This window comes from Sphaerodactylus townsendi, linkage group LG03, assembly GCF_021028975.2.
Source record: "Sphaerodactylus townsendi isolate TG3544 linkage group LG03, MPM_Stown_v2.3, whole genome shotgun sequence".
In the NCBI taxonomy this organism is placed as follows: domain Eukaryota; kingdom Metazoa; phylum Chordata; class Lepidosauria; order Squamata; family Sphaerodactylidae; genus Sphaerodactylus; species Sphaerodactylus townsendi.
The window spans coordinates 7,190,205-7,210,595 of NC_059427.1; the positions used below are offsets into that span (position 1 = coordinate 7,190,205).

The 20,391-nt window shown below is 45.3% G+C and overlaps 2 protein-coding genes across 10 annotated transcripts in view; both read left to right on the forward strand.

The window, feature by feature from the left end:
• The window catches only part of LOC125428526 (zinc finger protein 420-like), an 815,993-nt gene that overhangs the window by 520,522 nt on the left and 275,080 nt on the right, over positions 1-20,391 (forward strand). The window lies entirely within an intron of this gene.
• LOC125429287 overlaps positions 1-20,391 on the forward strand; it is a 63,985-nt gene that overhangs the window by 4,691 nt on the left and 38,903 nt on the right. The window contains exons 3-10 of the mRNA XM_048490269.1: positions 1,253-1,379; positions 3,500-3,595; positions 4,975-6,379; positions 10,354-11,188; positions 13,024-13,147; positions 14,451-14,714; positions 14,851-15,863; positions 16,970-17,048. Coding sequence (XP_048346226.1) covers positions 1,253-1,379; positions 3,500-3,595; positions 4,975-6,379; positions 10,354-11,188; positions 13,024-13,147; positions 14,451-14,714; positions 14,851-15,863; positions 16,970-17,048 — 3,943 coding nt within the window. The remainder of the gene's footprint in view (positions 1-1,252; positions 1,380-3,499; positions 3,596-4,974; positions 6,380-10,353; positions 11,189-13,023; positions 13,148-14,450; positions 14,715-14,850; positions 15,864-16,969; positions 17,049-20,391) is intronic.

The following is a 20,391-nucleotide window of genomic DNA, read 5'->3' on the forward strand; positions in this document are numbered from 1 at the left end:
ATATAATGTCAGGATATCTTAATCCAATTGTTTTTAATCCTAAATGCTAGCCAAGCATTGCTTCTGGGCCTTTTGGCTAAGATTGAATATCAAATAAGTTTTTTAAAGTCTTGCCCACAGTTCTACAGGGTCACCTTCTCTAAAATATAATTCACGTTAATAATTAGTTTGTTCATAATGAGGGTGTCCCATCAGCGTGAAGCTAAATAGCATACTACTCAGTAGAGCCACCCTCATTAGAAATTATATTGATTTTGTTTGGAGGTGCAAGATCTCCAATCTCTGATGGTCTCCTTGCATGTTGAAACTACAGTTTTTCATGAAGACATTAAATATTTATGGTACTTGTTGCACTACAATTCATAGATATATTTGATATTTTCTGAGGCATGTCACAGGAAGATGTGTTTCTCTCCGTTAGGTACAAAAACTATCAGATCACAGCCACACATCCTGGAAAACCCACAACAGCCAGGATATGTGTCTTTGGCCGATTACAGACACGGGAGCTTACCTCCTCTCTACCCTGCCACAGCATCAGGTGTGCGCCTGAAGTGCTCTTTCTTCCCATGCGGAAAGCTGAGAGCAAGAGCAGGAGGCACATAGCAATTTTTGTGTGTCAGTACAAGGAAGTTTGTTGTGCATCACTTCGACTCCCTGCATGTGGCGACTTCCTTGTACATTGCTACAAGGAAGTTTGCCACGTCGGGATTTGGTTGCCAGTGCACCATAATCAGCCTCTGCATAATTGTAAAAAACTTGGATGAGAGATAACAAGGGCCCAGAGCCCTCCGGGGATGGGGCGGTCTAAAAATCTAATAAAATAATAATAATAATAATAAAAGGGTCGTATGTATAAGAACAAAATGTCGAACTTAGATTTTAGATCTCATTTAGACTTGAAAATCTTAATTGGTATTTAATATTGTTTTAAGGTCAGATGATAATAGATGTAAGCAAGCTTCATATATTATACACATTATAATAATAACTTTAATTCTACAAAAATTAAACATCAGCCAGTATTAAAACAAACCAAGTATTTATACACATTAAAACCACAGCATATAAAATAGCCATTTGCCAAACTGGGGAGGGGAAGATCAGTTTTTCCACAATCAGTTTTTAAAGACTAGGGAAACGCCAAATGGAAGCAGAGGAATTGCGGAACCCAAAGATCTATTAGCAGAGGTCACCAAACCACAAAATGTAGCCTGATCCATGATGTGTGAATGTTTCTTGTTTCTTTCAGTGTCCAGTTTTTTTTGAGGAGGTGGCTGTGTATTTCACCAAGACTGAATGGGCCCTGCTGGATCCAAGCCAAAGGGTTCTCTATAGGGAGGTCATGCTGGAGAATTATGGGAACGTGGCCTCTCTAGGTAAGGATCCCCTTGCCCTTATTTCATTGATGCCAAAGGTATTAATTGCTTTGTTTTCGACAGGATAGGCAAGTGAGTGGTTTGTCTTGACGGCAACTGCTGTGCTTTCTTGCTCCACATCCTCTCCCACTGGCCTGACTCATATGCACTGGCGTACCATGAAGGGGGAAGGAGGGGGCATTCTCCCCTGGCACCATTCTTCTCAGTCATGCAGGGCCAGAGCGAGGAGGAACTGTGCCTGGAGCACGCTTGAGTCTTGCGCACCTGCCACACTCCTGCCATGCCCTGGAACGCCCCCATCGTGCCCCCAAACTGGTGCACACCTGGCGCATCGTGCACCCCCCCATTCCCTTAGCGCTACGCCACTGCAGTTACATGAGAGGCGCATTTTGGCCACCCGCTCTCCCCTCCCCCCGCCGTATGCCTCCAGCTTCTGTCGCTGCCGGCAACCCGCTGACCCACCTCTTCCCCAGCTTGCAGTTTCCTAGGTGGACAAAGTGAAACATCTCAGGAGGCAGTGGAGAGGGGAAGAGCGGGCCTCTGCCAGCAGGAGCACACAAAGGGAGAAAAGTTGGCCTCCTTTGCCGCCACCACCGTCTACTTTGCTATGCAGCCTGGGAGCCCATGGCCAAGTTGCAGGCCTGACTCCATGACCCCGCCCTCAAACTTCCTGGGAGGGGGAGAGTGGGGCCTTGGCCACCCTCACCCACTGAGGCAGAAAAGAGTTGGTTGCTCAGGTTGCTTCTGGACAACCCCCATCCTCCCACAGACACGCCTGCATTTCCCTTCTGCTGGAGCAGAGCACCTGGGCAGAAGAGGAGGGCCCATGGCCACCAAAAGACTTCCCGGAAAGAACGGTAATCTGTTTGTAGTAGCTGAGCATGGACTTCCCTCTCTCTTGCTGCTTCTGCACCTTTACCCTCTCCCTCAAGGCCCTTTCCACAGTCGCCTTTGCTTGGGGAGAAGCCCCAAGAAAGGAAAACATTAAGGAGCTGCAGATGTGTCCAGCATGGATAGTATTAAGTGGGGTTTGAAGAAGAAAAGGGAGTTTGCTATGTGGCTCGAAGGGTGGCCCTTCCTGGCCATGGCTCCTACTCTGTTGTTTTATGTTGCTTTCTTCTGTGAAGCAGTTTCCTTGCTGTTCCTCTTGTTTGTACTGTAGTGGCCACTTGTGTACAAAATTAAAACAAGCAACCATAGGATCTCTGCTTTGGTAGGTCCCTGTGCTGCTTGCAGCTCTGCCTTTCCTTGTTTTGCACCTATGAAGACTGCTCTGGTAGAAACTTCCAAACTAGCACTTTCCTCAAGCGGTCAGGAACCTGGTTGAGTGACCTTAGGCTACTGCACATTTTCTCCCCCTCTCTTACCTTGCAGGGCTTTTGTTGTAAAGCTAAAGTGGGGAAAGGAGAGCCACACCCTAAACTCCATGTGGGAAGAGCAAGTGAGATGTGATAGATTTTTTTTTTAAGACTCCATGTATTTGGGGGGGGGGGGGTGCAGCCAAAACAGTAACACCCACAACACTTATGAAGCACTGCATTTAACCATCCCCCATTCTTTCCCTCTGTTCATGGCACCATAGTCTTCCCCTTTCTTTCCTTCCCTCTCTTCCCCAGGGAAGCTGCCAAGAAAGGCAGTGCCAGAAAGCAAATCTACTCCCTCCCTCACCCACTGTGAAGGCCTCGTTGGGGACCAGGGGCAGAGCTGATGGGGGCAGAAAGATGGAGGTTTAGCTGGATGCTATCTTTCACCTGCTTAAAACTTCCTATGTTCTTCCTTGAAAGCCAGCGTGGTGTAGTAGTTACGAGCAGTGGACTCTAATCTGAAAAACTCTAATCTTGTTTCCCTGCTCCTACACATGAAGCCTGCTGGCTGACCTTGGTCTAGTCACAGCTCTTCAAAACTTTCTCAGCCCCACCTATCTCACAAGGTGTTTGCTGTGGGGAGAGCAGAAGTTTGTAAGCTGCCTTGAGTCTTTTTACAAGAGAAAAAGGCAGGGTATAAATTCAACTCTTCTTCTTCTTTGGCCTTGAGGGCAGCTAAGAAAACAACCTGTTTTGCAACCTCTAGGTCTTTTTCTAGTTAAGTAACCCAGAAATAATGAATTCTTTCCTTTCCAGAATGGTCTCAGGTCTGCAAACCCAATCTTGTCTCCTGGCTGGAAGAAGAGGAGGAGCTTTTTGTCCTGTGCTCTGAGGAAAGGGAGATGCAAACAGGTAAGTAATTAAGTTGGTAGCCAAGTTCTGTGTGATTCAAAGATTTGAGGACCTCCAAAGAATTTGACTCTAATCCGTGAAAGCTGATGCCATAATAGAAGAAGAAAAGTTGTTTTTATACCCTGCTTTTCTCTCCCTTTAAAGCATTTTGTGAGGTAGATGGGGCTGAGAAAGTTCTGAGAGAATTGTGACTGGTCCAAGGTACCCAATCAGGCTTCATGTGAAGGAGAGGGGAATTGATCTGGTTTTCCAGGTTAGAGTCTGCTACTAATGTGGAGGAGCAGGGAATCAAACCTGGCTCTCTAGATTAGAATCTGGCACTCTAAACCACTACACTATGCTGACTAGTTTTTAAGCTGCTACGGAACTCTCTTATTTTGGTTTAGTTGTAGCCAGAAAGTTGTAGCCAGGAAGTTTAGTTTAGTTGTTGGTTTAGTTGTAGCCAGGAAGAAGAGCTCTCAGGGATGTATCCATGGGAGAAGCAGTGGGATTTGGAAATGGTGTAGTGGGAGACAGGAAAGGGCAAATTTCATACATTAATCTTTTGTTGATTATACACTGCTGCTCTGCTGCACAGTGGGGGAACGTTTTCTTTGCGGCAGAGATTCTGTACAGATATGCTACTTAAATACCATTTAAAAATGTGTAGTTGACACAAAACTAATGGTAATGGCATAAATTTAATGGGAGAGAGGTAAGCTGCAGTACTGTAGTTCAAACTCTGCTCACAACCTGAGTTTGATCCCAATGGAAGTTGGTTTCAAGTAGCCAGCTCAAGGTAGACTCAGCCTTCCATCCTTCCAGGATTGGCAAAATGAGCATCCAGTTTGCTGAGGGTAAAATGTAGACAACTGGGGAAGGCAACGGTAAACCACCCCATAAACAAAGTCTGCCTAGTAATGACCCAGTGCTTGCACAAGGGATTATCTGTACCTTTTTTAATTCATAAGGTCATCGTAAGTTGGAAGTGACTTGGAGGCACTTAACACAACACACATGTTCATTGTGAAATTTAGTAGAATTTCTATTAAGAAGAAGAAGAGGAAGAGGAGGAGGAGGAGTTCTTTCACTCATGTAAGGAGACTCAACGTGGCTTACAAGCTCCTTTCCTTCCTCTCTCCACAACAGACACGTTGTGAGATAGGTGGGGCTGAGAGAGTTCTGAAGAACTGTGACAATCCTAAGGTCACTCAGCAGGAATGTAGGAGTTCACCAGATAAGCCTCTGCCACTCAGGTGGAGGAGTGGGGAATCAAACCTGGTTCTCCAGATTAGAATCCACCTGCTCTTAACCATTACACCATACTGACTCTAAAATTTATTTAACTGTTGATTGTTTCTCCTTTGACTCTTATTAGGTATGTTGTCTTATTCCAACAGAATTTGTGTGGAGGAGTGAGTACCAACTTGAAGAACCTGGAGAATTGTCTGCAGATGGAGTCGAACAGCTAGAGCCAGTAGAGAATGTTTGGATTCAAGACAGATCAAAGAGGTGGAAAAGAAAGGGGGAGAAAGGAAAACAAAAAGAGAGGAAGAAGTCAGTTGTACTCTGGGACAGGAATTCCCATAAATTGCTGGTCCATCAAAAAATACAACAAGAAAAGAAAAGGAACAAGTGCCTTATCTGTGAGAAAACCTTTAGCTATGAATCAAACCTTAAGACACATGAAAGAATCCACACAGGAGAGAGACCATATCAGTGTTCTGGCTGTACCAAAAGCTTTTGCTATCAAAGGAACCTTGTTCAACACTTAAGAACCCACACAGGAGAGAGACCATATAAATGTTCGGGGTGTAACAAAAGCTTTCGTTATCAAAGGAACCTTGCTCAGCATTTTAGAATCCACACTGGGGAGAAACCATATAAATGCCTTGAGTGTGGAAAAAGCTTCAATCAGAGCTCCAGCCTTACTTCCCATCAAAGAATCCACACAGGGGAGAAACCATATAAATGCCTGGAGTGCGGAAAGAACTTCAGTAGAAGCACAGGCCTCTCTTCCCACCGAAGAATCCACACAGAAGAGAAACCATTTAAATGCTTCGTATGTGGGAAGAGCTTTGCCGCCAGCACCAATCTGGCTACACACCAAACGATCCACACTGGAGAGAAACCGTTCAAATGTTTAGAGTGCGGGAAAAGCTTCAGACAGAACATGTGCCTCACTTTACACCAGAGAATTCACACAGGAGAGAAACCTCACACATGTTTTGAGTGTGGAAAAAGCTTCAGCAGGAGCACAAATCTTATTGCGCACCGGAGAACCCATAGAAAGGAGAAACCTTTTAAATGCTCAAACTGTAGCAAGAGTTTTAAAGATCAAGCAAGCCTTCTTAAACATAACATGCTACACACTGGGGAGAAACCATACAAATGCTCAGAGTGTGACAAGAGCTTCAGTTCAAAATCATACCTTGTTACTCATCAAAGAATTCACACAGGGGAGAAACCCTATGTATGCTCAGACTGTGGAAAGAGCTTCCGGCAGAAAGTAAGCCTCATTTCCCACCAACGAATGCATACAGGAGAGAAACCGTATAGCTGTTTTGTATGTGGGAAGCGCTTCAGTCAGAGAGCACATCTCAGTTCACACAAAAGAATCCACTCCAGTGATAAACCATATAACTGCTTAGACTGCAGCATGACCTTCAGTGAACAATTGGGGCTTGATGTGCATCGAAGAATTCATGAAGCGAGGAAGCCATTCCATTGTTTAGAATGTGGAATGAGGTTTTGCAAGAGCACAGAGCTTAGTTCACATCAAAGTATTCACAACAGGAAGAAGTCATAAAAATAAAGCTATCCCCATTCAAAGTAATCATGGACCTCATTTTATAACGCGGAGAAGTCATAGAAACACTCTGACTCTCTGCAATAAATTAGGCCTGATGTATTCTGCCTTCCCTGTGAGAAAATCTGAATAAAAAGCACAACATATCAAGGAGGATTTGAATACTTGAACCAGTTCTGCTGTTTATCAATCATTCTATCAAAATATGAACTTGAATGATGCCTCCTTTATAAATCCAGAGTTTGTTTTGGAACCATATGCTATGTATCTAATACTCCCTCCCATTTGCCCTTTTCCCAAGGACCTCAGTATGGTGTATGGCAGTGGTTCTCAATCTTCCTAATGCCGCGACCCTTTAATACAGTTCCTCATGTTGTGATGACCCCCAACCCTAACATTTATCCATTTTACAGATGGAGAACACTAATGCAGATAGTCTTAGGCAACCCCTGTGAAAGGGTCGTTCAACCCCCAAAGGGGTCCTGACCCCCAGGTTGAGAACCACTGGTGTATGGAGTTCTCTATTTTCCCCTCTCCCATTTAATCCTCACAACAATGTGTAGTGGTTAGCCATTGGAACTCTGCCATGGAAGCACTCTTGGTTTCTCATTGGGTGAAAAGTGAGTTACAAATGAACCAAGAGGAAAAGGGGGTATAAATAGTTTAATAAACAAATGGAAATATAAAGAAATAATCCTGTGAGAAAGATTTGGCTGGGAGGAAATAATTGGTCCTGAGTCATCCATTAACCTCATGACTATGTGGAGATTTGAACACCCAACTCCTACTTCAAAATAAGTGATTAAAGTAGGGATCCCCAATCTTCTTGAGCCCATTAGTTCCTAGAAATTATACTCAGGTCTTTCCCTGTTTGGCGATGCAGCAGCAGCCATTTCCCCTACTCTGTTTCAATCTAGAATGAATGAGTGATGTCAGCCAATCAGGGATCATAGAGAGGTCACAATGACATTACATTGCTACACAGCCAATCAGATTTGGCCATTTGTGTTTAAAGCAGTCTTAATAGTGCAGTTCTGCACAGAGTGATTCTGGGTGGGCTACGGCCTTGGAGGGTCACTGCTGGCAATAAGGAGGAAGTCATGCCAAGCCCCAGAAACAACATGCACTGCAGGGGTAGTTCACCCGAAATGTTTCCTGTACTGCTGGCTGCTGTAAGATTTCTTCCCTCCAGAAGTGTGGTTTCTTTTGCCCTCCAGACACAATATTTAGCCTTGCCTGTTGAGATCCAGGATGCTGTAGCAGTTGATCTATGATCTGGGAGGCCAAGATATAAACTCCCACTCTGCCCTGAAACTTGCTGGGTGACCTCTTTAACTCACTAACCTTGTATCCATTTATTGACTATTCTCCTGTCCTTCACTTTATTCTTACAACAGCCCTGTGGCTGCCTATATCTGGTCTGTCTGTCCACTGTTCTTTTGTCCTTTACTTTATTCTCACAACAGCCCTGTGAAGTAGGCTGCCTATCTGTCTGTCTGTCTTCACTTTATTCCCACAACAGCCCTGTGAAGTAGGCTGCCTATCTGTCTGTCCGGTCTGATCTGTCTCTACCTGATCTGTCCCACCAAGGAGGACAATGCTCTTCACTGAAGTAGGCAGATGGATGGCTGAATAGATGGACAGAACGGTAGCTTCCACATAGAGATTTTGATCTAGTTTGGCCCTGAAACTAGAGTAGGTTTTACTTTAGAGCATCTCCTCACATCTCCCAATGTGCCGTGGGGGGAAACACATCTCACTCACTGTGACATGCCTTTGAAGATTCCAGCTGTAAATGCAGTCTTCAAAATCAATTAATCTCTGAGATGCAAAACTGATGGAGCTGCAGGCCTCCAAATACCTCTGCATTCACCCTTATTATCATAAGCAATCAATTGTAAAAAACACAACATACTAAAATACAAATATAAATAGAAGCCTATATAATACATAGTCTTAAAAACAGCCCCATGGAAACAAAACTCCGCTTTAGGCCTCTCCTGCACATGCAAAATAATGTACTTTCAGTGCACTTTTACAATTGTTGGCAAGAGGATCTTGCTATTCCACACAGTAAAATCCAGCTGCAAAGTTCACTGAAAATGGATTGAGAGTGTGTATTGTTTTGCATGTGCAGAAGGGGCCGCCTTAGAGTTTCCTTTCCCGAGGGAAATTTGATTCCTTTGCAACAAGATAACTTGCAGCACCTGCGGCTTCAGCCCTCGCAGAGGCTCCCCGGGAATTGTAGTTCCAGGGAGCCAGAAACTACGATTCCCATGATCCCTTTGGCAAGGCCACCCCCCCGCCCCGCCCCGCCCCGCCATGGGATGCGGACCCAGCTGCTCTTGTGCAAAGGCTTTTCACCAATCTGGGCACCGGGTCAGGAAGGGAGAGAGAAAACTAGACGGAGCTCCTTTTGGTGCAGGTGGATGTGGGCGCCTCGCCTCCAACAACGTTTGCCTGGCTGGCGGGGCAGGGGCATCTGAGAAAGCAGAGCCGTTTGCAAAGTGGAGCCAGCCTGCGGCTCTCTTCCCGTGGACCCTGGCTTGTGTGAATGCCTTTTCCCCGCGACTGACGGATTTGAGGACTGGAGACATCTCCCGGAGGTGGGGAGGGGGAGGCTGTGGCTGCCCGGGACACGTGGCTTTGGCCGTGCTAGGTGAGTGAAAAGGGAAGATTGCACGTCTGAATAGAAACGGGGACCCCGGCAGGGAGGAAGAGATGAAGGCAGCAGGAGCGGTTCCCCGCCGCCTCCCTTCAAAATGCATGCACATCAAGAGAACACGGGGGTGCAGAGTTGAGGCTCTTAGTTTCAATTCTTGATGCTCCTTTCCAAAGTACGTGGATTCCGGTTTACTCGTGGAAACCCGATTGCCGGGATAAACGGTTACCCTCATTTTTTTTTCTTTGTTTGATATCTTGCCTTTCACCCCAAAGTCTCTTACTGCGTTCTCCTCTCCTCTATTCTATTCTCACAACAACCCTGTGAGGTTGGTTAGGCTAAGGGTTTGTGACTGTCCCAAGATAATCCAGCAAAGCTTCCTTGGCAGAGTGGGGACTCGAACCTGTTCTCCCAGATCGTAGTCCAACACTTTAACCACTACACATGCTGGCTTTTCAGTCCACATTGGCTCTGACTCTGAAGGAAGATTCAGCTCCAGAATGGATACAGTCCTAGTTATGAAATGATAATGTACATAGATTTAAACTTTTCCATCTCACTCAAATCTGTCCTATTCTCCCAAGTCACACCTGTATTCACAGATAAATGTCACAATTCCAGCATGCTGTGCATGGCACGTCCCTCAATCAGAGGGACTGGAATCAGAGGGACTGGTTGGCATCTCAAATTTGTTTTAATAATCTCAGCTGGCCTGGTAGCATGCAAATCAGGATGATGCTGCATTCATGGCATGGGATCTAGTGGTTGGGTGCGGGATCATGATTACTAAGGTTCCTGATGTGACCATTTTGGTGCTTATTGTGCATTACTGACAGAGATATCCAGATTAATTATTGGATGATAAAGATTTGGTGACCTGACCTGGATAGATCAGGCTAGCCTGATCTTGTCAGCTCTTGGAAGTTAAGCAAGGTTGGCTCTGCTTAGTACTTGGATGGGAAATCACCAACTAAGTCCAGAGACAGGCAATGGCAAACCACCTCAGAATCTCTCTTGTTTTGAAAACCCTACAGGGTAGCCTTAAGTTGACTTTGACTGGACGGCACTTTACACACAAATATTTGGTTTTTTCTATGACCACTTAAAATAAAACAAAGATTTGACTGAATCATTGGAACCATGCCTTTTTGAAAAGGATGGGGGTACTCAGACTGAAGTTAAATTTGCATGTGCTTCCTTGGAGCCAATAGATTTAATAACCATCAGTCCTTGACGGTTCAGTCACTCACTTTTATCCATCTTCTCCCTTCAGGTGAGAGGTACCCGTCTGGATTGCTGACATTCTAGAATTTTCTATCTTCTGCCAGCACCATTGAGAGATTACCCAAAGATTAAAATGGAGGTACAAAATCCTTCCCGGTGGGAAGCATCAGCTGGAGTAGGGAAAGCCCTTCGTATTCCTCAAGGTCAAAAACGCAAGATGGACCAGGAGGGAAGAAGTAAGCCTTGTGAAGAGACACCATCTGAAAGTACCACAGGATTCGTCAGTAGGCTGACTCCATATTGGGTGAAGGAGGAACCAGAAGAAGGTTTGGGCCTGCGCTGGGAAGCCCAGTGGCAGGAATTCCTGAGAACCGTGGATCCCCCTCATTCACCATGGGGAGTTCTGCCATTGGCAGAGCAGCCTGTTGCCCCTTGGGATGATGTCTGGGGCTTTCTGGCCTCCTTTGAACAGGTGGCCAAAGCCTGCCGTTGGCCCAAGGATGAATGGGCAGCACGGCTCCTGCCAGCCCTCAGTGGAGAAGCAAAGCGGATCTTTGGTAGGCTGGAGACCAGAGACAGAGAGGATTATAGAAAGGTGAAAGTGGCCATTTTGCAAGGGGATGCCATGAGGAGAGAGAGGATGCGTCAATATTTCAGGCATTTCTGCTACCGGGAGACAGAAGGCCCGCGTGGGGCTTATAGCCGCCTCCAGGAATTTTGCCATGGGTGGCTGCGAGTGGAGAAACACTCCAAGGAGCAGATCCTGGAGCTCTTGATCCTGGAGCAGTTTCTGAGCATCCTTCCACTAGAGGTCCAGAGTTGGGTGAGACAGCATGGCCCTGACACCTGCTCCCAAGCAGTGGTCCTGGCCGAGGATTTCTTGCAGAGGAAACGAGACACCCAGATGCAGAAAAACCAGGTGAGACCCATTCTTTGTGCTATTCAGGGCTAAAATATTCAATATTCCCCTCTGTTAAATAGTTTGCACTCACTCTTTTTCAGATCGTAGCAAATTACAGGTCAGTTCTGTATGGTCCAATATCATAGTCCTTCCACAAAAGATGTAATTATTGGGCAAGATCAGAGATAAGAAACAAGCTGGCCTTTGTCTTAGTCTATAAACATTACACTTTCATCTTTCTACCTGCCTGGGTATCCAACAGCCAGTGTGCAGTAGTGGGTAGAGGATTGAACTAGGAATTGGGAAAACCAGGTTCAAAGCCCCACTGCCACTGAAGGTTGATGCCTAACCATGGGACAGCCAGACACTCTCAGCATGAATCTAACTCACAGAATTGTTGTGAGGGGGAGGAGAATATTGTAAGCTACCTTACCCCTTTGGGCAGCAAAAGTGGAGTATAGTTATTTCAATAAAACAAGTAAACTTTCTCCTTTCAACTCATTTGTGACAGGCATAGAGGTGTGCATTATCTTAATTTTGTTAGTATTTTTCAGGTTTGGGTTTAAAAAACCCAGAAATTTTTGAAAAAGCCAAAAAAAAGCCAAATCGCCATTTTTCCCCTAACTTTTTTTGGCTTTTTTGAAATTGCTTTGGTTTTTTAAAGCTGATTCTGAAAAATTCCAAGCTGCAGATCTCTGCCCACCTGCAGTCTAAGTGATTTCAGAGGCGGTGGCACAAAACTGGCTGCTGGGCCCCCCTGAGAGGAGCCCAGGGGGGCTCTCTGCCGCCTGCTGCCTCCAAGCCCATGTGCACTTCAGAGGTGGTGTTCAGCAGGTAAGTGAGGGGGAGAGTCTTCAGATGACTTCTTCACAGTCTGCACAGCCAAAAAACTCACCAATAAGAAAGCAGTGCACAGTAAAATAAAACTCACAAAAAGTGCCCTTTGGCACAAGGAACTTTCCAGGACTACACCAGGCTGCATTCCAAGGGCAAGGGGCTACAGCTGAGAAGGCCATGTACATTTTTGCCACACACCTAGCTTTCAAAAATGGCGCTCCTCTGAACAGGGTTTGCATACAGAAGACCTTTGCTTCAGGCTGGCCCTCACAGATATGAGAATAACCTTAGAGTGTTTTCATTTCTTCATCTGGTATTTCTTCCTTCCTGCTTCTTTTCCAAGAAGGGTGGCAGGCATGAGTTCTCTTCCCTCAATTTTTCTGTTTTAGATGTTCTTCATTAATTTTGTCCTCTATTAGCTAATCTTAATGCTAAGCCATTAACTGTCACCTTACCACCCTTCTGTCCTAGTTTTACCTCAGTTTCCTAGGAAACGAGGTGATGCAGTTTCATAGCTACCTGTACAAGGAAGAGTGTTGTGTTCTCTAGCTTTCTCAATAAAGTAGACTGTTGAAAATGAAATCCATTTTGTTATAAAATCAGAAGAGCTGCACTCTGGACAAGATCTTTGTCCAATCTGAAAATGGGCATGAAAATGCAGCAAAACTGCCTCTGCTCCTCCTCCCAATCAGCTATCAACAGTTATTCTCAAGCTGGCACAGGTGTGCATTTTCACACAAGCACTCTGCTGTTCTCATGAGAAGATTGGTCCATAACAAGCATGCAGAGCCAAAGCAATAAAGATAAACCAAAGTAATCATACTGAACACAGGCAGGCTTTCCTCCAGATATTAGATCTCCTGCTCCCACCTAAAAACTATGACGCAGACACCACCTGTGAAGAGCACCAGGTGGTGCAACTTGTCAGCAAGCCCCCCCCCGCCCCGTTACCTTGCAACCCTGTTAAGGGAACTGAATTAAGGTTCTTCAAAGATGGTTGCTCACGTTCTGAAAAGTTCAATGTCTTGCAGGCAGTTTTGGAAGAGGAAGGTGTGACTTTCTCCAAAGCAAGCCAGAATTCAGAGCATCAGTTGACTACAGAAACCAAGCAGGAAGATGATGGGGCTGGTAACATGTTGGGTAAGCAGGAATGCCTTTTTTTTTCTTTTTTGCCTTGATGCTCTAAAGCTTTTTCCTTGCCAGGTCCTGCTTTTCCAGGGAGCTCTGGAGGTTCTCTGTGTTTACAGACTCAGAGGGTAACCATGTTAGTCCACAGTACAGCAGCTAGATTTGAGTCCAGTAGCACCTTAGAGACCAACAATATTTTTGAGGTACGAGGTTTGACTATCAAAAGCTAATACTCTGGAAATTTTCTGTGCTTCCACGTTAAAAATAAGGCGGAGGAGATGAAGAGCAATTCAGAAGTCTTCCAGGGTTCCGTAGATGATGCTAGAACGTGCTCCTTTTGGCTTTCCTTTTATCTCTTGCAGCGTTTTAATTTTTACTGATTTTTTTTTTGAAGAAATTAATATGTTCATCTTTGTCCTGCCAATTCAGGATCCCCAGGCAGGTAACAGCAATACAAAAAGACATGATAAAATGGCATCTGATAAGAACGTCAGAAAGACTCTTCTGGTTCAGACCAGTAGTCCAAAAAGTCCAGCATCTGGTCTCATACAGCAAAATTAAAACATAAAGGAGCTGGCAAGAAATCAGCAAAGCTTTATTATGCAGCTACCTCACAGATCCCCACTGTACCTGGATCATCTCATATTCAACCCACCTTCCTTGGGTGAGAGATCCTCTCCTGCTAGAAGGAGCTTCTCTGCCCCTCAAGTCCTAGAGAGGAACACTTTCCTTCTTCAGCGAGTCTTATATTCTTTCTGTCAAGGCTCACCCTTCTTGGTGGCCTTCTCTTTCCCTCCATTTTCACCTTAGTTCAATCACAAGGCTCAAAGAGTGCCTGGGAAATGTAGTCCTATTGTAAACTTGATGCAAGGCTTCTTCAAGGCCTAAAGCCTGCTTATTCTTGAGGATTAAAGGATCATGAAAACATTTAAAGCTTTCTGTACGAGTGGCCATCACTACACCCTGTGGCAGCAAATTCCACATTTTTATGGCTCATTGTGTGCAATGGCAACGTTCAAACAATAAATACAATATACATTAAAATCACCAGTTGAAAAATTCCCTTTTCACTTGTGAAGAGGAGCACACTCCTTCTTAGGTGAAATGTTTAAGAACAGTCTGTGACATCACAGTCGTTCATCCAGTGATTGGGGTTAATGTGCATGTAGCAGATGAACATTACTGAGCTTTAACTCAGTTTTTTACTTATTTTCTATACCGATATTTTTACCTTCTTCTCTGGCACCTTAATCTTCTTCAGTTTCCTCATTTGTAATAATATAGGGAATAAAGTTTTGGACTCTCATTTATGCAGCAGCCCAAAAGTGGATGACCATAGAGGAGGCTGAAGATCAAGAAGAGCCAGAAGGTTCCGATACGGAGGGACTACATGGAATGTCTGTGTGGAAAGTAGAAGGCGACGTTTCCCATGGTTGCTGGCAGGAAGATGCCTTAACAAGTCTGGAAAGACCACATTGTCAACAGGATACCCACCCAGCAGAAGAAGTGGAGAAATCCATTCCTTGCTGGGGCCATGACCTGTCTTCTGAGTTCAGAGTCCGGAAGGAAACTAATCCTGGTAAGAAACTAAACTCCCACTGTGTTTATGAGAAAAGCGTCAACCAGGAGACTGACAAATACAATGAGTGAAAAGCTGGGAACAGAGTGAAATGTTTCTCTGTTGTGATTTTATTGGGTTTCTCTCTCTGTTCCAGCAGGTGATGGCTGGAAGAGGGAAAGCAAAGGGGAACTTCCTGGGAGATTGTTGGAAAGAGTTGGTCACAAAACATTCCAGGAGAACTTTTGGAACCAAGACAGATCCAAGATGCAGGAGGCAAACCAGACAGGAAAGAAGAGGGATCCATCCAGTCCCCATCAGAATGAAGATTCAGATCAAATTCCCATTCTGCCGGATTCACCAATGGAAAAGGAGAGGAACAAATTTCTCAGTGTTCATTGGAGAATTGATGTGGGGAAGCCTCCAGCTCAAAGCTTTGAGTTTGGGGACGGGTTCGATGAGACCAGGAACCTCCTTGAATGCCAAGCAGAGGTAAAGGCATATCAGTGCCGCGAGTGTGGGAAGAGCTTCAGCCGGAGCGCGAACCTGAGTTCACACCTGCGGATCCACACGGGGGAGAAGCCATACAGTTGCCCAGACCTGACCTGCAGCAAGCGGTTTTGCAGCCAGTCGGATCTGATCAAGCATAAGAGAATCCACAAAGGGGAGAAACCATACCAATGTTCCCATTGTGAGAAGAGCTTCAGCCAGGGTTCCCACCTCATTTCCCATCAGAGGATTCACACTGGGGAGAAGCCCTACAAATGCCTGGAGTGTGGGAAGGCCTTCAGCAAAAACACCAACCTGACATCGCATCAGAGAATCCACACGGGGGAGAAGCCATACACTTGTTCCGAGTGCGGGAAGAGCTTCACATGGAGCTCCAACCTGACATCCCATCAGAGAATCCACACGGGGGAAAGACTCTATAAATGTTCACACTGCGGCAAGAGTTTCTGTAACCACTCCACCCTGATTAAGCACATGAGAATCCATACAGGGGAGAAACCCTACAAGTGTTTTCTTTGTGGGAAGAGCTTCAGCCAGAGCTCTAGCCTCATTTCTCACAAGCGAACTCATACAGGGGAGAAACCTTACAACTGTGCCGTGTGTGGGAAGAGCTTCAGCAAAAAAAACAACCTCACTTTGCATCAAAGGAATCATGATGAGGTGAAATGAGCATTTCTCATGAAACAGGTTTACCTACGGCGCTTGGTTACATCAACAGCTACCCCAGCTGAAGCCTTTTCCCTAAGCATACAATTGAGCATCAAATGGGAAAGCAGCAGAAAAGTGCTCCTGTTGTAACAAAAGTTGTTATTAGAAATTGGAGACAATTATCCAGGAAGCCCTAAAAATTATTTTGGGAAACCTGAATTACAACACATCTGCTTACAGTGGAAACCAGGGTGATATTTTCTTGCTCTTTTTTTTCAGATACACTTCTTGTTTGATGATAGTTATGTTATGCTAACTATATTGATAATAAACTATTCTTCTGTATGTACCACTGATGTTAATATTATTATTGGTAAGTTAACCAGTTTGCACATGTTTGCAGCTGTCGGAGGAAAGAAGAAGAAAAAGAGTTTGGATTTTTACCTTGCTTTTCTCAACTAAGGAGCCTCAAAGTGGCATACAAACTCCCTCCCTCCCTCTCCCTACAACAGATACCTTGTGAGGTAGGTGAGGTTGAAAGAGTTCTGAGAGAACTGTGACAAGCCCAAAGTCGTCCAGCAGACTTCACGTGGAGGAGCGGAGAAACAAATTGAATTCACCAGATGAGAGACTGCTGCTCTTAACCACTACACCACACTGACTTCATAGACTGCCTCTGTGAAATTTGGCAATGTTCTCGAATGAATACCCCGAAATTTGTATTAAAGAGGGCCTAACTAAATAGAAACTGTCATCTGTTCATGGACTATTTCCTGAGTGGTGCTTTGAAGTGTCCTGAAATAGCCTCAACATTTGAGGGCACCAGGTTTTTCAGCAGGTTCCAATGTCAGGGATTTACCACTCAATTGTATGTAATTACTGAGATATCTGCTCCTCTTTGGGTCTGAATATTTATGCCATAACATTTTTTATCCAGACCAGCTGGCAAAGGTGAAGCTGTAACCTGGGGGATCTTCAACCTTTTTGATCTTGGTGGGTATAGCCACAAAATATCCAATGCAGAAAGTAGAGCCTGCCAACTGTTCATGCAGTGAAGATGCTTGTGTTGTGGTGGCAGCTGCTGCTGAAGCAACATTTTTTTTTAAAAATCTGCACAGCCAATTGAGCCTCAAGTGGCCAATCAAAAACCCCCAACTGGCCCCCATCACTTTCTAAAAACAATCGACGTCAAGAAAAGTATAGGTGGTCATCATGGTGCCCATGGGCATCTGCTATAATGCAATATTGACTCTGATCTTTGATGGAGGCTCCCCAGGCCATAATGGTTTGGAAAGGGAAAAAAATGACTGGTTATTTTAATTATTGTCTCAGATTTCTTGATTTTAAATTGTTAGCTTCGCCAGCCTCTCTTGAATAAGGCCAAGGTAGACAAGCCATTCACTATTTGTGGCAGGGGATCTGGGTTGTCCCAAAAGTTACACAGACAGGGGTGGTTTGCCATTGCCTGCCCCTTGGACTTCCTTTGTGGTCTCCCATCCATGTACTAACCAGGGCTGACTCTGCTTAAAACTTCTGAGATTTGTCAAGATTGGACTAGTCTGAGCCATCCAGGTGATGGAATATCCATTGCCTCTCAGTTCATAGCTGCCAACAAACGTGGAGATTGTCTGGATGCCAAAAAGGCCATTATGCATCAGAATGGGGTGGGTAGGGACTTGAAGAGAAAGAATTAGCTCCAGCACATCAGATGGCTGATGGGAGAGGTATCAAGTAAATATCCCTGCTGCAGTAAAAGCACAACAGGACGAGGGTATCGGAGCCTCTGTCCCCGAAGTGCTGTCTTTTACTAAAATGTATATTTTCTGACATTTTCAATCATCAGAAAGGAAGTAACTTTTAACTTATGGTAACCCCATAGCGTTTACAAGGCAAGAAATGTTTAGAAGTGGTTTTTTGCCTTTGCCTGTCTCTGCGTCATGACCCTAGAAGTCACTGTAGGTCTCCCATCTAAATTCTTAAACCAGGTATTGGCCAGGCTTTTGATAACTGGAACACAGGTGTACATATGGTACCCAGGGCAGATATGGGATAGATAGGATATTCAGTTAAGCCACTGAACGCAGTTAAAAACTGTTGGTTGGTGTCAGTTCTGAATGTGGCAATGGAAGACAGTCTGCTCTGGGTGAGATTGTATTCCTCCTGAAGGAAAAGTTTCACAGCTGAGAGGTTGGTCGGTCCTGTTAGATGCAGAACTACAACTGTAACATGTAGCACCAAGTTTGCCTGCTGAGCCTTTTTTTTTTTATTCTGACCTGATCTAAGAGATCAACATTCTTGGCAGGTTGGTGGTGATGATGTAAAGTGCTGTCAAATCACAGCCAAGAGGTCCCCAACCTTTCCACAACCTTTGGAATTATGACACAATGTGGCTGCCTCAGGACACCGAGCCAGCCACAAAACGGCTGCCACGGCTTACCTTCAGTCGTACAATGAAGATCCTTGTGCTGTGGTGACTGGCAAAGAATGATGTTAAACTGATACAAAAACTGAACCCCATAGGAAATACCAACATGCAGAATTAAATGTGAAACAACAATACTATGCTATATATAATGTTAACAAAGCCGTCTACTCTTGTGCAGCCCACAAGCATGTGAGGTAAGCATGTGAGGTTTGGACTGCTTTTACTGCTAGAGATGTGTAACAGAAACTAACGTGGTACACTAGGCCCAAGTACATTCATCAGTTATATTATCATTCGCAGGAAGAAGTGCCCACTGGAAGTGACTGGAGGTAGAATGATAATGTCGGTCATTCTTTCAAATTCCTTGTCTCTTGGGGTCTAAGCCCCTTTGTCAACTTACTTCAGTTAGACATTATTTCCTTGAACCTGAGTTCTGTATGTTTGCTTAGGTGCCAGCAGATGCCATGACACCCCACAGGGACCATGTTGGGGACTCCTGGTTTAGCCTGTTTCTTGTGTGCATTTTTTTTGAAGAAAAGAAGTGCTGTATTGTTGTAGGCTTTCACGGCCAGATTCAACTGGTTGTGGTGGGTTTTCCGGGCTGTGAAATTTAAACATTCCCTTCTCACTAGACACAGTGTGTCTCTCTGTGATATACCTCTGAAGATGCCAGCCACAGATGCAGGCGAAACGTTAGGAACAAAATCTACGGTACCAGACCACAGCCACACAGCCCGGAAAACCCACCACAACCAAATGAAACACTGTTGGAAAACTGGTTCTGGTGGGTTTTCTGGGCTGCGTGGCCGTGGTCTGGTGGATCTTGTTCCTAACGTTTCACCTTCCTTCCCCACTGAGGAAAGGCATCTTCAGAAATGTATCTTCAGATGTATCTGGCAGTATTGGTAGCTGCTGCTTCAGGGCATGAAAAGGTGAATCACCCACTGGATTGATAAGCCCCACCCGCAATACAATAATATCAACCACAACTTTACATAACAAGATCCACCCAAACACTTACTGATTGGTTCCACACCTTGGGACATGGACAATATATATCCAGAACATTCCCTTCACTCTGGACACAGTGTGAAACAGACTTTTCTCTGTGATACACCTCTGAAGATGCCAGGCTCAGATGCAAGCGAAACGTTAGGAACAAGATCCACCAGACCACGGCCACACAGCCCAGAAAACCCACCAGAACCAGTTGAATCCAGCCGTGAAAGCCTTCGACAATACACTGTTGGAAAATTTCAAAGTGTTTAGAGTGAACAGAGCCAAGAAGGACTCAGTGGGGAAGGGAGGCAAAATGTTGTGTGGGCCTCCCACAGCCCTGCTCCTGATAGTAAAAGATGAGCATCCCACACTAATAAACGTCCATTGAAAGAGGGAGAATTGCCACTCTGTTCATACCCATGATTGCAAATGCAAGTTCCTGATCAACAGCAACTAATCTGCACTGAGTAATTTTGGTAATATATCCCAAGTGACCAGGATAATTAATCAAGATTGCCAGGCCCAGAGAGCCGGCATGGTGTCGGGGTTAAGAGCAGGTGTGCTCTAATCTGGAGAACTGGGTTTGATTCCCTGCTCTGCCACTTGAGCTGTGGAAACTGGGTGACCTTGGGCTAGTCACAGTTCTTTGGAGCTCTCTCAGCTCCACCTACCTCACAGGGTGTTTGTTGTGAGGGGGAAAGGAGTTTGTAAGCCCCTTTAAGTCTCCTTACAGGAGAGAAGGAGGGGGTATAAATCCAACTCTTCTTCTCCAGTCAGGACTTTGGTGCACAGAAGAGTTACATGTCTGGAGGATATAAAGCAGGGGTCCCCAAACTACGGCCCGGGGGCCAAATGTGGCCCCCTGAAGGCATTTATCCGGCCTGCCAGGCATGGCAGCGATGGCTCCATTCATGTGCAGTGGGGGCTCAAGGGAGAGGAGGAACTGGCCCCAACGGCCGTTGATTGCAGTTACATGATGGCACCCCCAAATCTCCATGCATTTTCTGACCCAGAGTTGGAAACCTTACATGTGGCAACGACTGCTCCGCCTTTCCCTCTCGGCTACTCCATGTGTTGCTCTCAGGCTTTCTGTTCTGCCTCACTCCCATTGGCATC